This window comes from Pituophis catenifer, unplaced genomic scaffold, assembly GCF_029215685.1.
Source record: "Pituophis catenifer annectens isolate HBS135680 unplaced genomic scaffold, rPitCat1.0.hap2 SCAF_1, whole genome shotgun sequence".
Lineage (NCBI taxonomy): Eukaryota > Metazoa > Chordata > Lepidosauria > Squamata > Colubridae > Pituophis > Pituophis catenifer.
The window spans coordinates 105,992,092-106,017,562 of NW_027256881.1; the positions used below are offsets into that span (position 1 = coordinate 105,992,092).

Genomic DNA, 25,471 nt, shown 5'->3' on the forward strand with positions numbered 1-25,471 from the left:
ATGCCCTGGGGGGTTGGCTTCGCCTCATCCAGGTCGTGCATGGTGGATCTAAGCAGGAATCAGAGCCTTTGGTGCGCGGGGTCCGACGATCACTTTTCCTTTTATGGGGAAATCCTTGCTTTCCCACTGCAGGATTACGGCGGGATCATGACAGGGCTGGGATCCGATTCGTGGTGGAAGAAAACCCTTTATTTGACTGGGGGGGCCCTGCTCGCCGCTGCTGCCTATCTGTTCCACGAACTCCTGGCTATTAGGTGAGCGAGAGACCCGGGGTTTTGTTTTGGGAAGGAAGTCATAGATGCCGATAACACAGCAGGGGCCCGATCGTGTGGATTATGTTTTCATTACAGCAAGGTTTCCCATGATTTGGGCCGGGAAGGAGAGGGGAGGGCAGGGTTATTGGCCGACCCGGATAGGATACAGATCATGGGGTTTTAAGAATGCAGGCCTTAATTTAAGAGGAGGCTCTGTTCTGTTCTACTTTGGATGTCAGCATTTAAGCCCCTGGGCAGGGCCTCTGAACATAGGCAGAGTGGTTTTTTCTAGTGGTGGGCCAATGCATTCTGGGATTTAAATGGTAAACTGATTTGCAGACTGCCATCATCTCTTTTGAGCGACTACCCTCATAAAACTGGGATCACACATTTACTTCGATTAGAAGGGAGTTTTCTTATATAGCCTGCATATTTTAAAATGGAAGATTGATTTGTAAAAAAAATAATATGGTCATAAAACATTAGGAATCAACATTCAATTATGCTCTAGTTTAGAGGACCAGTTTTGGTGATGTAGTTATGAGTACTTTGTTACACAAAATGAAGTCTTCCGGTCAACCTGCACTTCGGATGGACACATCCTTGCAGTTTTCTCTGACAATAATGAACATGTTTTTAATTCCCCAGTCTAGGCAACGCCTACTGTATTCCTCAATGTCTCCCATACAACATAGAAATCAGGCCTAGGCCTGTTTAGCTGCCATATTGGATAGACATATAGAAACAGGCCCACTACAAGGTTTCCCACAATCTTCACTGAGTTAATGGAAACACCACAAGAACAGTTGTACAGAACTGTGGCAATGTGATTTATACAGACTTGCATACTAAGCAAGTAATATTTATGTTGAAATGTATTAAGTAAATACGAGATATGTGGTGATATTTAACAATAGCTGTTTCTATTTCCTTTAAAATAGAGTGAGCTGGGTGGTACCTGAATTTGATAAACGAATAAATAGAATGGGGAGAAAAGGTGGGGTGGTGATGGAAATAGAAGAAGATGAAAGACTTTTCAGCTGTTGTACATGGCTTTGCAAATTTTGGGATGATCAGCCTTTCCTTATTTTAAAGACCACCAAATATGCTGGACTACACACTCAATCATCAAAAGTCAGTACTATACTGGGGAAGTCTGTTTTCTCTTTGTGTGAGAATTGCTAATCTTAATAGGAAACTCTTATTTCTATTGCCAATCTCCATTGTGTCCTGCCTCTTTCTCCAAGGGTTTAGCATCCCTTGTGAAAAAAGGAAGAAATTCTGGACAACATTGAAACCTTTCTTCCTATATTGTGATAATTTTATGGGTGCCGATAAAAGTTTGTTGTGGTTTTTGCTACTCTCAACCATGGATCAACCAGGGTTGGTACCAGCATTGGTAATTGCAACTTTTAAAATACATCGCAAATGCTAAGACCAGGAGTTCAGCCACATAATTACTTTATAGCCAGTATCAGTTCAGTTATTGCTCACACATCACAATGTTTTAAAGTTCAGATTTCTCTTCATAACAGTTTTCTCGTCATTAACCTTAACTTCATTAAGATAGTTTTTTTCCCCATAAGCTGCAAATATTGGAGACAATACCTCATAAGAGAAAAAGATATCAACCTTTTTTCTGACCAAGAGTCATTTTTTGGGTTTGGAGTGTTCCATGGCAAATAGATGCAGTCAGAGAAAAAGTAAATTTTGTTTCATTAAACTTGCATTTATTTGAGTGAAATTAATGATGACTTCCTATGTATTTAAATAATTTTGTCTTTCAGTCACATTAAAATTGACAGTTTTATGGAAACTTTTGGAGAGACACTGAAAGACTATCCATCAAAGTATGCAACTAACAAAAGAAAACCCTGCCTGTTTTCTGTCACAATTCAGACTTTATTGTGGTCAGTGTTTTGCTGAAAGCGATACAGAAATTTAAAGCATACAACATAAAATGAAGAAAAAATAGAAATAGTTATATGATCAATATGATGAGGTCATGGAAACTTTTGCAAACAGTAAAATAGAATTTGACTACATTCAGTGAAACAGCAGCATACTATCCGAATGACCTGGAAATGTAAAAAAGGAGTTCTAAAATATAGCTGTGCAACAAAATGTTTTCAGTATTTTGAAATTCTTTACCAGGGCACAGGCTTAATATGAATGATATTTCCCCTTAAGTTTCCCTTCAAGAACAAGTTTCCATCAAATTATATAAAAAAAAATGCTAGTGTTAATGTCTTTCTGAATTTAGAGATAGTTATTTAAACATTTTGCAGGAACAACTATTGTACTCAAAAACACATCTCTAGAGAACAGATTTAATTGCCCTTCTGTGCCCATAACATGTAAAATGCTTGACACTGCTTACTTGTAGCCCAAATGGCACAGCTTTCCTTTGGGCACCACAACATCTCATGCATGCACAAAAGCGGTAGAATTGTGGCACAGTGTTGCTTTTGTCATTTTAATGGCACTAATTCAATCTCTTCAGAAGAAAGTACCTCTAAACTCAAGGCAGTATAGTACCAAATAAGTAGATATATCACTTGGGGATTTGTAGGGTGCTTCAAGAAAGTGGATTCCTAGAATTACCAAAGTTCAGCTCGATAGTTTTAAAATCCTGATAAATCTGAGGATCAGTTTATTTGGAGCTGATTAGATATATTTGTTTTGTTTCATTTATATTGTACTTGTCCTACATTTTTCCCATCTTCCCCTCTTTCTCCCTCTTCAATTTTATTTTCACAATTACTCTGTGTGGTAGGATAGACTGATAAATAATGATGGCCCTAAAAGCAATTAAAGAGGCTTAGATAACTGGGCAGGAATTCAAAGCTGAGTTTATCCAGATCTAGTCTATATTAGCATTGTTTCATGTAGTACCTTCTGAATAATATATTTATGGTTGTTTTGATGTTAAAAGTTGGCTAATCAGGTCTTGAACTCTCAACAATGATACATTACAAAGTAAGATTAGTGACTATCATAATTGCATAACTACTAAATTATCTTCCCAGTATAATAGGAAGTTGATATTAATTTAATCAATGAATGCCTAAATGTGAATTGCTTTATATTCTCTTGACCTAGTGCTAAATTATCTTAACACGGTATCAAAACTTTCACAAATTGCTAGTGGAGACATTGAAGCATAAATTTTTACATATTTGATTAATTAATTGTTTTACAATGACTAAATTTCAAACATAAGAAATTATATATAATTATTTTAAAGGAGATAATTTTCTGTCTTACTTACTTGAGTAGTATATCTCTTCCATAACGGCTGATGGGATTTAGATTTTGTTATAGAAATCTCTTAAATGTGCTTCTTTAAGGAAACAATCTGAAACTTGTTAGATGTATTGCATCATAAATCCAGAATTCTTTAAATATCTGAAGAAAATATGTTGGGAAAAATTAGTATAGGTGATTAACATACCTTTAACTGATCTGATTTATTACTGGTTGATTTTTAAATCCTAAACAAATGCGTAGATGATTATATATTTAGAGTAAGTCCCAATAAATTCAGGGGGCAGAGGTTAAACAGATATGCCTAGCATTACTTTGTAATAGCATAATCCTAATTATGAATAAATCCCACTTAATAGGCTCTTTTCTAAGGAGGTACACATGTACTGCTAACTTGAATTAAATTACTTCTGGAGAATATATTTACTGCCTTGAACTCAAACTGATCTCTAAGGCAACTTGTTGTGGTTGTTGTAAAGCTGGAAAGAACTCAAAATGAACGTAAGAGAATAAGGAATGTTCTGGTTAGGTCAGTCTTTGGAGGTAGAACAGACTTTACAAGAATATCTGGAGGTAGGCTATCATAACAGAATCTTGAAAGCTTGACTGTGAAAGTCAGCCTGACTAGGTGGCTCAGTGTCTAAACATGGAGTTTGTCGATCAGAAAGGTCGGTGGTTTGAATCGAATCCCTAGTACAGGTCTCCTGTGTGAGCAGGGGGTTGGACTAGATGACCTCCAAGGACTCTTCCAACTTTGTTGCTGTTAATGTGTTTTCCCTTCTTTCCTTGTTATACCTCAGCGAGTTAAAAAAGAATCGCTTTGAATTTCTTTCTGAAGTTTTCTTTTCTTTCCAGGCTTAAAACATGTTTTTGTAACCGACAAAAGATCTTGATGATTCTCCATAGATTAGTTATGTGACTCTGGCTGCTGTACTCCAGGATATGAGATTGTTTGGTTTAGTTAAGGTGTTAGACTAGCACCAGAGAGATTTAAGCTCAAGTCCACCTTCAGTCCACTGGGTGATTGGGTGCTGCTGATGGCTCTTTCTCAACCCAACCTGTGTATCTCATAACGTTCTTGTGGGAAGAAAAGGGAGAGGGAAAGTTATGTATAACAATTTGAATTTTGGAAGCAAACTCAGTTTTTGAGTATAATTAAAATATCTCCATAAGGCATAGTAGTTTTATTATTGCTGCTAACTCTAGATAAGCCGGGGGAAGCGACAAAAAAGAATTCCATTAGTTATGTTGGGTGGGAATTCTGGGAATCGCATTATTTCAGAACAGCTCTATATCAGAGAAGGTTGCTATTTGAGAACCATGGCTTCAAATCTTAATTGTTATGGGGTGGTACCTGATGCAGCAATCTACAGGTAAATTTATTGATTAATGGGAGGGAATGGTCCTGGAGACTGTTCCCGCAGATTAATTCTGCTAGGTAAAATGGCCATTATTTGGATAAGTCAGATAAAACAGATACCTGTTATATCTAAAAGCTTTGTCCATATATGCAAAATAAAGACAAATTTAGTACATATAATACTAAATGAGTGATCAGCTATTATGGATTATTGATGGAAATCCCATACCCTGAGTTGTGCTTGGATATTATATTTTTTTCCATAGTCTTAGTCTTAGTCTAGAACTTAGTCTAGTTCTATTATTTTTTTTTATAGTGCTCTAACTGAGGAAAGGAATGTGAATTTTTTAGAGTCTTGTTGGATTGGAGTGGCCTTTAAGCCCCAGTAAATAAATATAAATAGATAAATTTTAAATAGATAATTAGAACCAGTTAACTCAAAGTAGGGAAAACATGTCTTGATGCTGTATTTTCAGCAAGCTTGTAGAATTAGTAAGCTGGATTGATCCTGAAATATGATTCATGTTGGTCTGAGTCATCATAAAAGCATATTCTTGTATTGACAACAATCAGTCAGTGTTTCAAAATATCATTAGCTACAGAGTGTGTTTGAGAGCAGGAAATATAGCCATAAAGCCACTGACGTATTCACTTATAGTGTAGATACCAATACTGTAAGATCCCTCATGAATCACCTATCCATCATAAGCAGCACAGATAATAACACAAAAGCCTTCTTTGCTTCTTGTCGGAATCTGCCAACCAGAAGGAGAACCTGGTGGAGGGTTGTGTTCTCCGGATCCCAGTTCCTAAACACAGAGAGACTGTGTACTCAACCTCAATTAATATTCTGTTGCAAAACAGAGCTCAGAAGCCTGCGGATCACAAGTTGTCCCAAGAATTCTCAAGGTTGTATTGTTGACATATGATGTCGTATTTCTTTCTTGTTATTAATAAATTAAGCCATAAGACAGATTCATTAAACCTCTATAGGGTTGTCAGACATGTCTATTGAGCAAGCCCCTACTTATCCCTCTCCAAAATACAGAACTAAAAAATAATAAAAATCTAGCAGTAAATAAAAGGGCTTGACCAGCTGAAAGAAAGTTGGCCATGTTGTAGAAGATGGAGTCTTTAAAGCACTAAAATTGCCTCACCGAATCATGGGTGTTATGAGAGTTTCTCTCAGTGGCCTGCAAGAAGGAAATAGTTCCACAGGAGAATCTAGAACAGGGGTGTCAAACTTGATTTCATGGAGGGCCACATCAGGGTTGTGTTTGACCTCGGGGCGGGGGCAGGGGGATGTGGCCAGGGTGGGCATAGCCAGTTTGATGTCACTTGTATCAGGGGCACCTGTGGTGGCCACGTGCTAAGGCAGGACTTCGCTCAGACCCTCCCTTCCTCTCATTATAACCTTCCTTCCTTCCTTCCTTCCTTCCTTCCTTCCTTCCTTCCTTCCTTCCTTCCTTCCTTCTTTCCTTCCTTTCTTCCTTCCTTCCTTCCTTCCTCTTGTTCTTTTTCCTTCCCTCTTTATTCTCCTTTCTGCTTCCTTCCCCTCTTTCCTTATTTTTCCTTCCTTGCTCTCTTCTCATCGCCTCATCTTCCCATCTTTCTTTTTGTCTTTCCTCTTTCCCTTCTTGGATGCTCCTTTTGTTTTGTTTTGTTTTTAGTTTGTTTTGCTAGTCCTCTGCCAGCGAAAATGGAGCTGGGGGAGGGCATTTTTGCTGGCAGAGGGCTGCAGGAGGCCGCTGTAGCTGAAAATGGAGCCAGTGCGCAGCCCTCCCAAGCTCTATTTTTGCTGGCAGAGGCACCACAGGCTGGTCCTTTGTTGTTTCCAGGGTGGCCCCTTAGATCAGATCTAAGCACCCTTGCAGGCTGGATCCGGCTTGCGGGCCTTGAGTTTGACACTCCTGATCTAGAACAAGCCATTTTTGTTTTGGCTGCCTCAGAGAAAGTTAAAGAATCCATAGGTTGGAGTGATAAAACTCCCTGAGTAAGAAGAGAGAAGGATGAATAGAAAAGGAGATTGTTTTTGTTTTTCCTTTCACTAGTCTTGTCCTCTTTGTGGCTTTTTTTAAAAAAAATTATATTTCAGCCTAAAAGCCAATGTCTGCTCTCAGTCTCTTGGTATTGATGTAATGTTTATTTTCTGGAACTGAAGCTAAATTTTGGTCCGGTCTCCTGGAAGTTGGCTGGAACATATCCACATCAAATTCTGAAACTGGGATAATGCATTATTAGCCGATTCTGCTGGAAGAAGATTTTTTCCTAAGTGCTGAGTGGAGGGAGGCAAAGGGACTCAAGAATTAAGGCACGTGATGACAAGTGTGTTGTGGCTAAAATGCAGAATCATGGATATGATGTTTGTAAATAATGCAACTGATTGTAATGACTAAGTGCTTATATACAATGTCAAGTCATGACAATTTTTGCCTTTTTCTAGTTGGGCAATGATTTAAAACGAAGACTAGGATTATTAAGCAATCTTAATAAATTACGGTTATTTTGCATTCTTTGGGCACAAACACAAAGGACCATCAAAAGTTGGTACTTGGCTACTGAATTTCAGTATGGAGGCTTGGAGGCCTTACATAGCCCTTACGCCATGAATTGTTCATCCTTGTACTAAGTCAAAACAACAGCAAACCACATTACAGGTAGTCCCTTGACTTACAGCCACTTGTTTAGTAACCATTCAAAGTTACAATAGTGCTGAAGAAACTGACTTACAACCAATCCTCGCACTTATGGCCAACACAGCACTCCCATGGTCATGTGATCAAAATTCAGGCAATTAACAACTGACAATTTTACAACAGTTGTAGTGTCCCAGGAGCAGGTAACCACCATTTGCCACCTGCCCAGCTGGCTTCCAAGAAGCAAAATCAGTGGGAGAAGCCAGATTTGCTTAATAACTGCATGATTTGCTTAACAATTGTGGCACAAAAGTCACACAATTGGGTTGACTCAATTGCCTTGGTTAGCAATGGAAATTCTGGTCCCAATTGCTGTCGTAGATTAAGGACTTTTTGTATGTTATAGCGTAGTGTGTGAATCCAACAAGAGAATCAAAGGAAGTACTGGCAACAAAGGGAACAAAGGTCTATAATTCTCTTTGAAATGATGTTCTAGTTTATGAAGACATCTGTCTTGGTATCAGACTAAGTGAAACAATTGGATGAACAATGCACAGTATTCTAATGACTTCTTCAGGGTCATGTCTCTATTTATCAATAGTTCAACTAAAGTCTGCATGTTTTATCTGGAATTTGAGAGATATGCAACATAATAATTACACTGCTTTTGGTGTATATGTCTATTTTTAAAATGATGATTACTTGTTTTAGTTTTTCTTTATTATGTAGTGGCATGGGCTTTTTGAGGAAAGAACAGAAGAGAAATAAAATGAATAGTACGTAAAATAAATAATTATTTTATAACTGACCAATTAAACCATCTACAACAGTAAAATTAAACAATGATACTAAATGTAGATCAGTCTGCTGATTTCTGCGTTGTGAAGTCAAATAATAAATTTGTCCCCAGCAAGATTGCATTCAGGATGAATGGCTTATCTGAAAGAAATAAAATAGAAATAAAACCCAAGTTAAAGTTAAGCTGAATAGTTTAGGATTAGAGTTGCAAACTATTTTGTCCACTACAGGTGTGTATTGTTTTTAATTAACTTTAATATTCATATGCTTTTAAATTACTGTAGCCTGATGTTTGCTATATGATATCAACTAAATGGAATCAAGACTTGAACTTTCAATGCAAGCCACACCTAGAGAACATTACTATTACTATTACTATTACTATTACTATTACTATTACTATTACTATTACTATTACTATTACTATTACTATTACACACACACACACACACACACACACACACACACACACATATGTTTGTGTGTGTGTGTGTGTTTTCTTTTCATAGGTCTTTATGTTGAAATTTGGAAAGGCTTGTAATTTCCAATACAAATTCAGTTTGGCTTATTGGCTTACTTTGCTATTGCTAAGTGCCTCTTAGAAACTTCAGAAATGATGGATAACAATGGCAGTAATCTCAGACAAGACAGATAGAATTCCTGTCTGAGCAACTGCATTATAGTTTGTGTGTGTTGTGTACTTTGATGCTCTCCAAGATGTAATGTTTTCTGCTTTTTAAACCTTCTTGCTTATTTTTCTTCTAGGAAAGAACAAGAAGTCGATTCAAAAGATGCCATCATCCTACATCAATTCTCAAGGCCAAATAATGGCATTCCCAGTTTATCTCCTTTCTGCTTGAAAATGGAGACTTACTTGAGGATGGCTGATTTGCCTTACCAGGTAATCTGGTGCATCATGAAATTTGGACCAGAATTATTTAGCTTCCATAAATAGATGTAATTAAATGTTCTTTTTGCTCCTAAAGATATAATCAGAAGCGGCAGCATCTGCAGTGTGGGGGCATCAAAACTAGCAAAGATTGAAAACAAAGGATTATGATGGAAGCTCCACCCCCTTTTTGAATGTCCATGTGAGAGTTACAAATGGACAAAAAGAAAAATTCCATCACAATTCTTTGTTTGCTATCTTTGACCTCCTCATCCAATAGGTGCTGTATAGAAAATTACATTATTTGTATCTTTAAATTATATAAATGAAATACAATTAAGCATAAAGTATCATATGAAAATATCTATGTGTTATGTACACTTTTTTGTGTTCCTGTATTATTATTGCAGGATGCAATCTGGGTCAGTCACTGGGACTAGAGGTTTTGTCATCCGAGCTTTTGGACTTGTGCTGGAGGCCATCTTTAGGGAACTTCTTTCTAGTCCTAACTCTAGAGAGAAGTTCCCTGAGGATGGGCTCCAGGACACATCTGAAACAGGTGATATTCAGCAGGTTCTGACCAGTTCTGGAGAACCAGTAGTGGAAATTTTGAGTAGTTCAGAGAACTGGTAGTAAAAATTCTGACTGGCCCCGCCCCCATCTATTCTCTGCCTCCCAAGTCCCAGCTGATCAGGAGGAAATGGGGATTTTGCAGTAACCTTCCCCTGGATTGAAGTGGAAATGAGATTTTACAGTATCCTTCCCCTGCCATGCCCACCAAGCCATGCCCACCAAGCCACACCCACAGAACCGGTATTAAAAAGTTTTGAAACCCACCATTGATCTGAAAGCTTGAAGACAAAACCTCTGGTCCCAGTGACCAACACAGATTGGATCCTGCAACATTATCCTGGGACACGTATATCCGTCTTTATTCGTGTATTATTATTACTACTTGCCGTAATAGTAGTAGCAGTAGTAATAATAGTGACAGTAATACTATTTCCAATCCTCTAGTAAGATCTTATTTCTTAAAAAGTTCTTGATGGTGTATTCTTTCTGTCTTCATAGCAACCACATGAGAAGTATATTTTTTAAAAAATATTTTTAGAAATGTTTTCATAATACAAAAACCCAAATAAGAACACATGTCAGAACTGAAGAAGCTCCTTTGATGAAAAGTGAAATGTCTTCAAGGAAAAACAAAGAAAGTCCATTTGCCCCTTGAAAAAGCACCTTTGATAAGAACACATGGGTTGCCAGTTTAAGAGTGGTTCTGTGAGGGAAACAGCTCCTAAATACAATTGGTAGATAAAGTAATGAATAGATAGATATTTAGATAAATAAAAAAGAAGAAGTGTTAATGCACTGATACCTAGCAGGGTTTTTAAAAGCCTAGGGAATGAAAAGGGATTGCTTGTTTTGCACTTGCATTATAACATTTGAAAAAGATATTTATCCTGCTTTTTTTTTCCATATACAACTCAAGGTGATGAACTTACCAATACTCCTTCCTTCTCCTATTTTCCCCACAACAATGCTTTTTGTTAAGGATTGTCATCTCAAGATGTTAAAAAGATTGTAGCAGAGTCCAAATACTGTATCTTTCCTTTGCCTTAAGACTTATTGAAATAGTCAGAGAGATGTTTTGCCTTTCTTTCCTGTCCTATCTCCCAGATGTGATTTGAAATAGATGACTTTGCTATAGATTGCTTCCCTATGCTTCATGATAGAAAAGTACCTCAATCTTTAGGGTAGTATGTATCTTATGTTTGGGCTATGAAAATCCAGATGACTACTAGGTGACATAAGATAATCAACATTTTCTGTAATATCTTTTGGGATTTTGGGAGAGAGAGAGAAAGGGAGGGAGGGGGAGAGGGGAGAGGGGGGAGAGAGAGAGAGAGAGAGGGGGGGGGATTTGGAATCCTTTCTTTTGACATTTGTGCCAGAGAAAACCTGATTTAATATGCAAGCAGGTTTGAGATGCCATTAGGTGATCATGCCAACTTTATGGAGGAGTGAAATTAAATTCATTGCAAGAGTTGAACCTGATTTAGCTTCCATGTGATTGCTTTATTTTTGTTTTGTTGTTTTGCTTCACAGAACTACTTTGATGGAAAGCTTTCTCCCCAAGGGAAAATGCCATGGATCGAATACAATCGCAAAAAGGTATCCGGCACAGAGTTCATTATTGATTTTTTGGAAGAGAAGCTTGGAGTGAATTTAAACAAACACCTTGGCCCACATGAGAGAGCTGTTTCTAGAGCAGTAACAAAAATGGTGGAGGAGCACTTCTACTGGTAAGTTGACATAGGAATAGGAGTGCTCTTGAAAGAATTAAAGGATGTAGCTGCATTTAATAGCCCTGTGAGACCTTTACAATGGACAACATACTTTTTGTGAGGAACACAGGACTGCATGCAGTGTGTGCAGTGGCCCTGCTGCCAATGTGTTTCTCCCTTTAGCTACCTGTATGGCAAGACCTTAAGGGAGATTTTGCTCAAAATACTTGAATACACTTAGACTTAATGCACATTTGGATGTTCTCTGTTGTAAGAGTCTCTAACCCCATGGAAAGTTTTACCTACTTTTAGAAGAAGACATCCATCTCTCCAATTTAACCCATTGTTAACTCAGCATGGTGGTGCCTGGGCCTGTTGGCACACATTAGTAAACTTTTTGTAATGTCCCCTCTGTGCCCTCACAGTGGGCAGGGACATAATAAAAAGTGGGATAAATGAGGAATAAAACCAAAATGAAGAAATTGAAATAATTGCTGACCCCTATTTTAAAGGAGAAATGAGTGCAAATGTGCACAAACACACACACACACACCTACCACTTTTTAAGATTTTGCAGTGATTCTCCAAACATCGTGCCATTTCCTAAATTTATATCCATTTAGTTTATTTAATGGGCTAGAAAGGGATACAATAGTTATAAAACACAGAGGTGTCAAACTCAAGGCCCGGGGGCCGAATCCGGCCCTCAGGGTACTTAGATCTAGCCCACAGGGCCACCCTGGAAACAGCAAACGACCAGCTTGCGGTACCTCTGCTAGCGAAAATGGAGCTCGGGAGGGCCGTCCATGTTTTCACTGGCAGAGGTTTGCAGGAGGCCATTGCAACCGAAAATGGAGCTCAGGAGCCTGTTTTCACTGGCAGAGTGTTTGGGCCACCAGAGGCGCCCCCCGACACAAGTGATGTCAAGCTGGCCATGCCCACCCTGGCCATGCCCAGCCCTGTCAAACACAGCTCTGATGTGGCCTTCAATGAAATTGAGCTTGACACCCTGTTATAAAACAATTAGGTGAAAGAATAATAAAAGTGACTGAAAATATATAGCCCAGTTTCCTCTCATTAATTTGCACCCAGATTATTCTTTTTTTAAAAAAAATAATTCTCATTGAGCCAACATAATGTTTTCTTCTTCCTGATATGGAGGATTGATGATAATTAAATAAGCAAAGCACCACAGAGGGGTTTTGTGTTCCTAAAAATACCTTGTCTTATGTGGAGTTAATTTCCCTTCCCACCAAAGTGTTTCCCAAAATAGGCTAATGCATCAATTAGTTGATGGGGTAAAAGGAGGAGATGAATACATAAAACACTCCGCTGAAGGGAGGTTGGCTTCCAGAATATACAATCCAGGGTTTGAGACCGTGGATGCACATTTGTCTTTAACAAAACTAGCAGATGCAAGTTGAAGAACACAATTCTACTTGTACCTTTTGAAATACGCCCGCAGGCAAACGCAGAATCTTTCTCTTGGTTTATTTGAAAGGATGGCTTTTTGGCAAAAGCATTTGGAGCAGTCTTAGAATCATTTTCTAGGATCCTGGGGGCTCTCATACTGCATTCACATAAAGAGAATAAGGGGAAAAAAAAATAAACTAGTCAAATAATGTATAGGGAAGAAAACGAGAAGGAACCAAAATACCCGCTTACAAATGCAATTGGTTCCTGGTAACTTTAAGGAAAACACATCAGCGCAGGTCAAAGGTAAAATACTTTTACATCTTCGGTACCTTTCTTAAGCCTTCCTGCTCAGCAGCAGAAGCTCAGGCCACCGGAGCAAAAGACAAACCACTCCCTTGTTATCCGCTTTGTACGCGCCTCTATTGATGTGTGTTTTTTTTTCTTCCATTTGAATGAGATGCTTCTCTTCGTAAATAATTAAGATGCAGATCCACAAAATCTGCAGCAAAGCATCTGCTCTTTCTCCTGGTGTTTTTCTCTCTTCTCTCCAAGCTCTCAGCAGCTCTAATTTGTATGGCTCAGTGTGCTCTGTCCTGGATGAACCCCACTCCCATCCCTAACCCTAATCCTTCACGAAATAACTGAACTTGGGTCATTTTGCAGCTATTCCCGAATGATTTCCGCCAGCACTAACGAAACTATTGAATCTCTCAATATCAATCTTTTCAAAAGAATTCCCAAAATCGCCTGGTAGGAGTGCCTGATAGGTGTATTTGGTGTTAGCAGGCAGTCCTTGACTTTTAGCAATTAATTTAGTGGTCATTTAAAGTTACAATGGTACTGAAAAAGGTAACTTGTGATTGTTTTTCACACTTATGACCGTTGCAGCATCCCCATGGTCATATGATCAGAACTGGGATGCTTGGTAACTGGTTCATATCTGTGACCGTTGTAGTGTCCTGGGGCCATATGATCACCTTTTGTGACCTCCTGACCAGCAAAATCAATGGGGAAGCCATATTGATTTAACATCTATATGACTAACTTAACACCTGCAGGGGGTCACTTAACAAGCGTGGCAAGAAAGGTCAAAAAATGGAGCAAAACTCACTTTTTTTTTTTTTTAAATTTGATTTATATGCCGCCCTTCTCCGGAGACTCAGGGCGGCTTACAATGCGTTAAGCAATAGCCTTCATACTTTTGTATATTTATACAAAGTCAGCTTATTGCCCCCACAAACTGGGTCCTCATTTAACCTACCTTAGAAAGGATGGAAGGCTGAGTCAACCTTGAGCCTGGTAAGATTCGAACCTGCAGAAATTGCAGGCAGCTGTGTTAATTACAGGGTGCATTAAACCACTGTACTACCAAGGCTCTTGTTAACAAATCTAAATGCTAAATCTCTCGTTTAGCAACAGAAATGTTGGGCTCAATTGTTGTCATAAATTGAGGACTAGCAGAATTTAGGTTACGCAAAGCATATGTTGTGAGAAAGGCCTATCCTCAGCCATAATGGTCACCTGATATTCTGCATTCCCTTGTCCTCACTCCCAGCCAAGTTCTCTAATATCAGCTGAGGTGATTTAACTTGACTCAAAAGCTGTGAGCAATGGGAGAGGTAGTAGATAAGCTCTGTCAGGATGTGACCTGATCTGATCCCACTTAGAAAATAATCTGGGCTTTATAAATATTTCATCCCGCATATTGCTGGGAAACTACTGAGCCTGTTTTCATGGCAGTCTTTCCTTCTCCTTTTGAAGCTAGGGTTTATTCTGCTTTCCAAATAGTCATGTGACATATTCAGGAGAGGGCTGTGTGTGGTTACTGCTGGGAAGGAGAATTAACAATCCCACGCAATGTAATTTTCACACTCGAATATTTGTGCCATCTGTTGTTATCAATCTGCATTGACAATTCCTTTGCTTCACAACTTTTTCCTCGTCATTCATTTGCAGTTGCTGACATTGGAAGAGCAAAAAGGGATCAACTCACTTTTACAATAGAGGTTGTACTTTCATCAGTTTTCCATAGCTAGAATATTTGTTTTACATCAAACAGCTTCATCCTGCTCTTCCACCAAAAATCACCTAGAAGGCTCACCAACAATAATAAACACAAGATATTAGATGCGTACAAGCCAGCAATTTAAACAATATGATTTTTCAAAATAAAAAAAAAGGGATTGAAAGGAAATGTTGTGATCTAGGTTTCCTGAGTCATTAAAACACATGAGTAGTCCCAAAAACGTCTTTTATTGCAACAGCTGTGAATTACATTCATTCACAGCTGAGTCCCAATTAGTTGCAAAAAGTCCTTCGGGAGAAGTCCTTTGGGATAATCACCAACCTTTATCTCCCTTGATACGCTGCCAAAGACCTACTTGGCAAAGCTACACGGAGTCCAGAATCAAACAGAGATGCCGATTGGGAACAGAATTAACAACGTTGTTTTCCTGCAAAGGGCCCATGTGTCTTTGCTCCTCTTTTAAGCCTTATGGGAGGGGCCAATCATCTCCAGGCCTTACTCCCAAGTCGTCCCTTTTGATTTAACTGTTCTTGCCTTCTGGCAGCTCTGCGCATGTGCGCACTAGGAACAGGCTCCTCCTGTTCCTCTGCCTCGCTGATGTCCGACTCTGGAGGCTCCGGAGTCTGCGCATCACTCCCAGATAGCCCTGGCCCCATCTCTGCCTCCGACGCAGAGCCCTCATCCGAGCCTTCCCCAGACTCCAGGACTGGCCCATGTTCCTTCCCAGCCTCCTCACTGTCTGACTCTGCTGCCAGCTCCGCAGGCTGCTGGCGGACCACAACAGGAAAGAGAAAAGGAATATCTGAAACAGGAGCATCAATCCTTAAAGTTGAAAGAGAACATGAGGTGGCGAGTAGCACTAGATGGCTCCAAAAAGTGACCAAGGGCAAAAATTCCAAAATGGGCATACAAAATCCTTTCACGAGAATTACAACCATGAATTCTCCAATGTGCATACTTCCAGTTGTTTTGGATTCCACCTCTGCAAATGTTTACCTTTTTTAGCTGTGGTTTATAGAGAAGTCGAAGTATCAATAGGACATTAAGTTTGGCAGAAGCTGCAGTAGACAGTTGAACCATTTCCAACTTCTCCATGAAAATCCTTTACACAAACTTCAGTCTTCTAAGAAAATGTTGCAAATTTTATTAAAGCGAATAATTTAATTAATCATTTAATCACCCAGTTCTCCCCCTGCCTTTTTGAAAGTGCAATCAACAGTAAGATGTTGTAGTCTGTTCTTTCCTAACCTGGTATTTTCCATAAGAGCTTGATTGCTAAAGTTTGTTTCTGGACACAAAGATAGGTTGGTGTTGCCCGATAGCCAGTTGGTGCTTCTTCTTTGAAGTACTTTTTCCATCTAGCACAATAAAGGTCAATGGTGGGGAAGCTGCTCCCTTCTCATATTCTGTATTTTTTTTACTGCAGTTATAGCACTGCTGGAAATCAATGTTGTGGTTGTCTTCAATGTTTAGGACCTTAGCCTATTGCCAATGGGTGGACAATCTCCATGAGACCCAGAAGATGCTTTCTCTTGGTGGGCCCTTTAGTGACCTACTGAAGTGGATTCTCAGCCACATAACCAAAGGAATTGTGAAGCGGGAAATGTACGGACATGGCATTGGCCGCTTCTCTGAGGAAGACATATACAAGCTGATGGAGAAAGATATGCGCTCGTTGGCCGATCTTCTGGGTAATGAATAGTACATTTCATTAAGTTCTCTAGGCACAATCTTTCTTCCTTTGCAATTTCTGGTATTTGGTTAAACTTCAGATTATTACTTTTAGCTAGTCATGTGACTGTCATGAACTTTCTGAATTTACATGGGCCTGCATGTCTAATGACCCATTCAGTTAAACTGATATGAAGTACAGAGAGTCCTTGACTTATTGTTGCCACAAAAAAAGGTTGTAGAATCCAATAGGACACATGACTGACCCATTTTACAACTGTAAAGACATAAGACCATAATGGGCAGGCTCCATTAAGGGTCTACGTTGAGGACTACGTATTTTCCTGTTCCACTGTGAACAGTCCTAACTAAAGCTTCTATTAAGTCAATATTTCTCTGTTATACTAGCTTGGTTAAACATTTTGGAGTTAATGGGCCACAAACTGCAGGCTAGATTGTAACATGCTATTCGTCAGCTTGGTACTGGAATAATTACTTACGATTTATTTGATAATTAGTTCAGTTTGACTTACCTACCCAAATAGTTTGGAAGTATTATTCTTTGTGCAGTTCCTTGTGTAGCTTATAGTACTGCAATTCATTGGAATGGAATGAATTGAAATGTACAAATTCATTGAAACTTGAAACTTCTAACTTAAAATGAACAGTTGGCCCAAGTCAGAAGCTGTCAAATTTCTTTCCAGAAACCTCTTAATTTCTTGAAAGGATGTGAAGGCTCCTGGCTTATCATTATGGCATATGTTCACCAATACTCTAATCCATAGTTTCAGCATTAGGGTTTAATACGAGACTTTATAAGAAGCATTCATTTTATTTAATAGTACAATGTCTGGAAAGATTTGCATCTGTCATTTGTACTTCTACAACTGTCTGGTTTTGTACAGCAACCAATGGAAAATTAGTCCTGCAGAAAAAAACAATTGCAACCAGTCTGCCTTCCGCAGAAGATCTGTATATTGCACAGGTCAGAAGGAGGGCTAAAAAAATATTTGCAGACTCCTCACATCCTGGACACAAACTGTTTCAATTCCTCCCCTTGAGACAGTGCTATTGCATGCCAAAACAAAACACAGGGCAATTTTTTCCCTTGTGCCTAATTCATATAGTGCTATTTAATGTCTATGTATATTTACTCATGTAGTACAGCTGTAGTATTATTATTTATCCTTATTATCTTCTTTACTACCCTCTCCTATTGGTATTATTATGATGATCATTATCATTATTCGGTTGCTTTGCATGTACACTGAGAGCTTCTGCAGCAGAGATAAATTTGTTGTGTGTCTAATCATTCTTGGCCCAATAAAGTATTCAATCCAATCCAATCCAATCAATCCAATCCAATCCAATCCAATCTAGTGTTGCCTGTTAAATCTGAATCACATCTGTGCAATGCTGTCTCTGATGAAAGAGACAGCAAATTAGAGGTTACTGGAGGCCTGAATCAGAATTCTTAAGTTTCAGATTGTTTTCCTGAAAGTATAATGAGTTATTATAAAACTCCCCTGTCATTAAAAATAAAAGCCCCTTTGAGTCACCTAAATGTTCCATGCCTATTGAAGCCCTACTGGAGAAGTTTCATGGCTGAGTTCAGTTGTTCCTTGAAGATACATTTCTCCATTTCTATAAGCAGCATCGCTGAATCCAGTTCCATTCCAACAATGGCCAAGGGATTGCTATTCCCATTTATAGACCGAGTCTGTTTGGCGTGATATCATTCCCACTGCAAAAACTGCACAAGTAATTTATTTAGGCAGGAAATACATAGTGAGATTTTGAATTACCCAAGAATCTCATACTATATAAGCTCTTACCTTTGTTGGACTGTGAGGAAATGTTATGTTCCTGGGATTGGGCATCATCACCTGCATTTTGCCTAGTCACCTGGAAAGACTATTGTTTACTGGCTAAAAAAATGTTGTTTGAAAATTATGATTTTTGCCATAACTAAATGTCAACTGCATTTGTGGAAACAAATTGTCAAGCAGAGGAAAACAGGAAGTCCAGGCAGTTTAAAATGAATATAAAGGTTTATTGCAAGCTCATGCTTTGTACAAGAATGTGAACTACTAACCGTCAAAGCAAATTGACGGTAGATAAGAATCAAGAATTCAAGGGGGGCTGGATTTAGATCTCTTATGGGCACGAAGGGACTTGAGACTGATGATGCGTTTGATCCCTCCCTCGGATTCAGCCTGATCATCTCCTACACAAATCTTACAAATGCAACAATGCATATGCAATGGAGTGTGTGTATATGTGTGTTTTATGTATCTACATATACATAAGAGTCAATTTGGCTGTGAAAAAAACTGTGTCAACGCAAATCAGTAAAATTCTTAAGAGCAACAGGCTTCAGATATAGCCAAACATATACTGAATGTTCCATACTCTTTTTTTTTTTTAAAAAAAGGTTAATTAGTGAAACATCCATGAAGGACTAGAGATCACAACAACTAGTTCCACTTTACAGAATAATTGTATGTATCAGTGCAAACCATCATGTGGTAACTGCTACGTTTATTTTTTTGAAGGCATTAGCAAGCATGAAGCAATATGAGACTGAAACATAGGCCCTGTATTAAGAAAGACAAGCGAAATAAAATATCACAACCCACTTAAATGTTTTTTGACATCTGTTTATTTTTCTAGGTGATAAAAAGTACATCATGGGACCCAGACTTTCTACTTTAGATGCTACGGTGTTTGGTCATCTGGCTCAAGCAATGTGGACGTTGCCTGGAACTAGACCGGAGCGCCTCATTAAAGGTATGAATGCTTTAAATCCAGCAAGAACATAGGATAGTGATAAGAAAAAACAACAACTCCTGTTTTGGATCAGCTTCAAGCCTTAGTTATGCACTAACCAAAAATGTGTGAGTAAGGAGATTGGAGTCCACATTCATCCTTCCCATCCAGCATCTGCTTTTTGAGAAAGATCCAAAATGAGAGCCCTTTGGATAGGATTTGCCAACAGATTGGAAGTCTTGACCAATAAACTGTGTGGGGAAGGTGATGCAATTTATATGTTAAATCTTACCATGGAACTGGGGAGGCAGGTCAGATCTGATGAATACCATGAAGGATGGTAGGAGGCATGGCCATATTTTTTCAGCATTGGATATTTTTCATATCTCACTTCATTTGTCATGAGAGAAACAAAGAATCTCTCTATGTAGGTGCTGCTTCTAAATCTAATAACTTTTATCAGTCATTGAAAACTCTGCTGTATCTCCTCCACACACTTTCAAACTTATAATGGAGCATAAGAATGTTCTTTAAAAAATGAAAGCTGGGATTTTCAGGGAGCCATTGGGGAACTCTGCTGCTCTTCAGGAAGAGCTGCATTAAAATGACATCTGAAAATGTTGACCAAAGTAATGATGTAGGAATCCGAAAGACAGAAAATAGGTGAGTGGTGTATCAAACATTGGGAGCAGGGAAGAGTTTTCTCATTCTTGTTTTTGGAAACGTTTCCATTGATTCTGCCAACTGGATGATGAGTTCTGATTTTCTGCATCCTATGGCCAGATATCCTTGATCATTCCAGAATATGTACTGGTATGTATGTATGTATACCCATGCATATATAAATACATGCACAATTTCACAGAAATACTTGGCCAGCAGTGAAATAAAAGGATATCAAACAGGTGTGTATAAGGCAGGTTGTATAATATATTACAGTTTTTAGTACAGTAAATACCACTTTCTAGTAACACTGAGTAATTTGGGCTCTCGGATAGGTGCTCCAACTTCTAGCTGTAGTTATGAAAGTTAAAATGGAAAGTTTCCTTCTCTGTAACTAGGAATAAAGTGAATTGCTACAAGCAGAACAGTAAGATAATTAAAAGTTTTATTTGCTCTACTAAGCTCAGTACCTATTAGTTCTTTGGCAAAATGTCTTGAGTTTTTATTAGTAAGCAGCTAGTTTGAGCTAATGGTTTAAGGCACCAGGCTAGAAACCAGGAGAATGTGAGTTCTAGTCCTACTTTAGGCATAACACACAGTTGGGTGACTTTGGGCCAATCAATCACTCTCTCTCAGCCTAACACGCCTCACAGGGTTACTGCTGTGTGGAAAAATTGGAGGAGGAAGAAGTATTAGTGTGTTTGCTGCCCTGAATTATTTATAAAAGTAATAAAGGCAGAATGAAAATATAAAATAAAATGCTATCATTTTCTGTTTTCCTATTTCCTTTCATCCCAAAACACCAATCTGCCTATAACATTCAAAGGGACAATTTGCACTTGTTCTGAATATTTTGACAATGTCTCTGGAACAGAAGCCTATCTTAAGCTTCTAAACTTAGTAGAAGCTCCATTTCTACTAAAGTGGAAGCTGCCTTTGCACTGCAGTAGCAGAGATCTGGACTCAGTGCAACTAAAGTTTACCAGCCAAAGATACAAAGGTGTTGTGAGATTAAGAGACAAATTTAATGGTTTAGCTGCTAAAGTACAATGTCTCTCAGTGCCTAAGAATAGATTTAGAAACTAACTCTTTGGTGATAATGCTATAATTTAAATTATTGTCAGCGATAGCTGACAGCTTCTTCAGAGTTTAAAGCTGCTTCAAGAGGAAAGATGTTTCCGCCATAATTTTAAATAGATTATTTTAGATAATATTCTGATTACTTTAGCTAGCATAGTGGTTTGTTGATTAAGAAAATACGTATTCAGAATTCCTCATATGAGAGGAACATCTACTAATACAGTAAAAGGATGCATAGGTTATGAATTGTGGATATAATAGATGATATAGTGTTAGTTTGCAAATAAATTCAGTGGAATTTCCTGCTGTCTCCAAGGTTTTTGCTTTAAAGCCTTCTAGAGTGCCATAGACAATTTAAACCACTTTCTCTAGATAGGTATTGGAATCCGAGTTCCATAAGTTCCAGTTTATCTAATCAATGCTAATGGAGATTCCTGGGACTTGTAATTCAACAAACCTAAAGGCAACAGTGTTGTATAAAGTTAATTTATAAAAAAAATGTTAGAGTGATCCTCACAAATAATGGATGGAAGGCAATATGACAAGGGTTCTCATTAATCTGTTCCATGGGCTAGGAATTCACTGGTTAATGGGATGGAGTGTTGCACAAGGACTATTTGTTCAAGAAGAGTGACATAATATGGAGAACAAGCACCGTTGCTGCTTTTGATATAGTTCTGATGTTGCAATTCATTGTGTATTCAATTCATTTATTTATTCTGAAAGCATATACCCCATTTTTTCTATTAAAAATTGACAGCTGCCTTTGATAATCCTAGCAACAAATGTTGCCAATAGATGGTGCACAGGCTGCACATTAAATGCACATTACTATTGCTCTAAAGCAGGATTGTCAAACTTGCAATGACATGTTGTTGTCATATCACAACTTTTTCTCCCTTCTCTAAACTGGGGGTGGGCGTGGCCAGCACGTGATGCATTTGGCCTGCGGGCCGTGAGTTTGACACCCCTGCTCTAAAGTGAAACTGAGTCTTACAGTATGGGCAAATGTAACAACTCTTGAAGACTCTACATCACGGGCATCCACACTTTACCCTATTCTCCCAAAAGTTGAATATGTTTGTGCTTTATATGTTCATTTTCTTTTTATATGTGTGCTGGTTATTTTTAGCAACAGGACTTCAGCATCACCTTTTTTCATAAATATTACAATTCTATTTGAATTGAATTGAATCGTTGAATAATTTGTCATAAAAGCCTTTTTTTTTCCAGTTTCTTTCACCTGTTAGCACTTGATATGGCTTGCTGCCTATCAATAAGTTTTGTTTTCCTGTAAGATTAGATGTCTCCACAAAAAGTTGTGTCCTACCTAGAGTGACACAAAAAAGAGTTCCTCAGGCTGAGCTCTAATTGTGGTGACCCCAAAACAACAACATGGAAGAACGATAGTTTGGCTTTCTCTGGGGATTTTGTCACCACTTCCCAGTGTAGGCCTGACTCTGGAATTTTCCGCTGGTCTCCCATCTTAGCAAAACTTCAAATTGCCCAAGGACAGCTAGTTATAGGAAAAGAGATTAATTTATGAGCTAAACTCTCCTTAGCATCAAAGAGGAGGAAAATCCTCGCCCAGGAGGCAAGAGAAAACAAAATTTGATGTCTTGTTTAATTCTGCTCATAACAAATCACCTCCCCCGCATTGCTGCTGTAGTCAACTTCACTTTGTTAATAGCTCCCATAGTTCTATAAAAAAAATGCAAAACTTTGTATGGGCATGTATAATGAAATATGAACTCATTTGTCCAGAATATAGTAGGTTAAGAGAAAAGATAAATGTATTAGAAAGATATACATCCTTGAACAATATTTGCATTAGACAAGTGTATATAGAATTGCAGTTGTTTATTGTTGTAATGACATATATACTATGGGGATTTTTGTTGTATTTTTTTCACTTTTTGCTAGAGCACTTTTTGTGTGTTCTCCCCCCGCCCCTTTCTTTTTAATAATGGATGTATCACTATCATTTTTATGTTTTGCTCTTTTGATTCTTCTTTTTGCTATTAATTAGAAAACAACAGAAAATGTATAAATAAATAAGTAAACTTCACAGTATCCCCCCCAAGTCCCAATATATCAAGAGACTAAATCTCAAGCATTGGAGGATTGTGCAAAACCCTCATACTCCATTCCCCACCCTCCACTCTTGAAGATGGTCTTTACCTTATTGGATTATCTTGCAGGGTTATCATAATCTCTCACTCGCTGTCCTGCTTTTTGCAACAAGAATATTACACTGATAGATTTTCTCCACAGGCATTGGAATAGAACCCTTTGCATGTTTAGAAATTCAGAAAAAAAATCATTGGCTTTTTTTTTTTTAAAGGTTCAAGCTTCTGTCTTTGACTTGGCTAGACACATTACTGAGTTATCACAGCAACGCCAAGCTGTGGATGTCTGAATTGTTTTGCAGGAAAAAGCAATTTCTTCCCACCAGGAAGATTAAAACCCTTCTTTAGACCAGCTCTGTGTGAATCATTGTTAGGACTCTTCACTCAGGAACTAAAGACATTGAAAAGCTTCCAAAACCGTCAGAAGATTGATTATATGTTTTCTTTTATATTTCTACAGGCTAGCTCTTTTTAAAAATGAAAAGAGGGACATATGGGATTTATGGCTTATTAGGAGTGGGAGGGAAGTACCCATTGCCCATGGCCTTCCACCATAGATGCTGCTACAGTCGTCCGTCCCCCCCGCCTCCGAGCAGATCAAATCATTATGCATAAAACTAAAGCTGTAATTTTGGGCCCATAGCAGTAAGACAGTTCATACTGTGACAAGCAATGCATAAATGATGTTCATATGCAAAGCATCCTGCTGTTTTGAGAGAAATTTCTACAGCTATTACTTTTTTCTCCTCTGCTTTCTTTCTATGTCCTTCTCTTATGTACTTAGACATTCAGGAGAAGAATGGAATAGATCTTCTCTCTCCCTCTCTCCCTCTCTCTCTCTCTCTCTCTCTCTCTCCCTCTCCCTCCCTCCCTCCCTCCCTCTCATTTTTAAACAATGCTGCCATCTGGTGGTTCAAATATATTATCAACGTATTCTCTTCTACATCTCCACTCTTTTTGCGAATGTAAAATACCGGTAGTCCTCAACTTACGACCACAATTGAGCCCAAAATTTATGTTGCTAAGGGAGAAATTTGCTAAGGGAGTTTTGCCCCATTTTACGACTTGTCTTACCATATTTGTTAAGTGAACCACTGCAGTTGTTAAGTTAGTAGCACAGTTGTTAAGTGAATCTGGTTTTCCCATTGACTTTGTAATCGTCATAAATATGAACCAGTTGTCAAGCATCCGAATGTAAATCACACGACCATGGGGATGCTGCAATGGTCATAAGAGTAAAAAAAATAGTCACAAGTCACTTTTTCAGTGCCGTTGTAACGTCGAACGGCCACTAAATGAACCATGGTAAATTGAGGATTACCTGTATTCTAGTTTGAAGATTCACAGTGTGGTAACCATATTCTCTGTCCCCTCTTGGTGTTTTTCCAGGAGAATTGATTAACCTGGCTATGTACTGTGAGAGAATAAGAAGGAAATTCTGGCCGGAGTGGCATCACGATGAAGACAACACGCTGTACGAATCAGAAGAAAGCAGTGAAGCAAGCAAAAGTCACCCACTGCTGGACTTCAGTTTTTATTCAAGGACAGAAACATTTGATGATGAAGGACCTGAAAACAGTTTTTCCCGAACGCCTGATACTGATTACACAGGGCACTCCCTCTTTGATTCTGACGTGGATATGGATGACTGCACAGATCATGAACCATGCAAATGACGTATCTGCGCCATTTTGTGTCAGAAGCATCAGTACTTCTTGGGACTCAGGCAAACTGACTCAGGTTTCAAAGAGCCCCTTGTTGGTTTGGAAGAGATTGTTACGCGCAACGCTATCTTCATCTGTTCTTTGGGGCATTTCATCTTTTTCACCCCTTAGGAAAGAGTCCTCATGGATCCTAGGCAAACCGGTGTTAATAACGGTCACTATGGAATTTAAAAGATGACAAGGAAGGTAATGGGGGTGGGAACGAGGATTCACGTTAAAAAAATTAATACGCAGAACTTCCCAGAATGACGTAGGGAAGCCAAGGGTCAAGAAAATCTCATTTGGATGTTGTAACCTCCTCCCCAGTGGACTTCCTGTCCCCACCAGGATATGTTGCGGTAAAATCAGCGCAATGAGGAATGGTAACGTCTTTCCACTTTGGGTGTGCCGGGTGACCCCTTGCACAGGTGGTAAAACAGGTTCTTCGAATACGTGGTCTCGAAGAAACGTTTCACAAAAGAAAAAAGTAACGTTTGTTTTTGCATTGAAATCAATCGTTTATTG

General features: G+C 38.6%; 1 protein-coding gene across 1 annotated transcript; it reads left to right on the forward strand.

Moving 5' to 3' along the window:
- On the forward strand, positions 1-24,919 carry FAXC (failed axon connections homolog, metaxin like GST domain containing). The gene is made up of 6 exons (XM_070953785.1): positions 1-254; positions 9,081-9,216; positions 11,311-11,507; positions 16,405-16,622; positions 19,276-19,392; positions 24,633-24,919. Exons 1-6 carry the CDS (start codon positions 1-3, stop codon positions 24,917-24,919), a joined length of 1,209 nt encoding a protein of 402 aa, XP_070809886.1.
- The last annotated feature ends 552 nt before the right edge of the window (positions 24,920-25,471 follow it).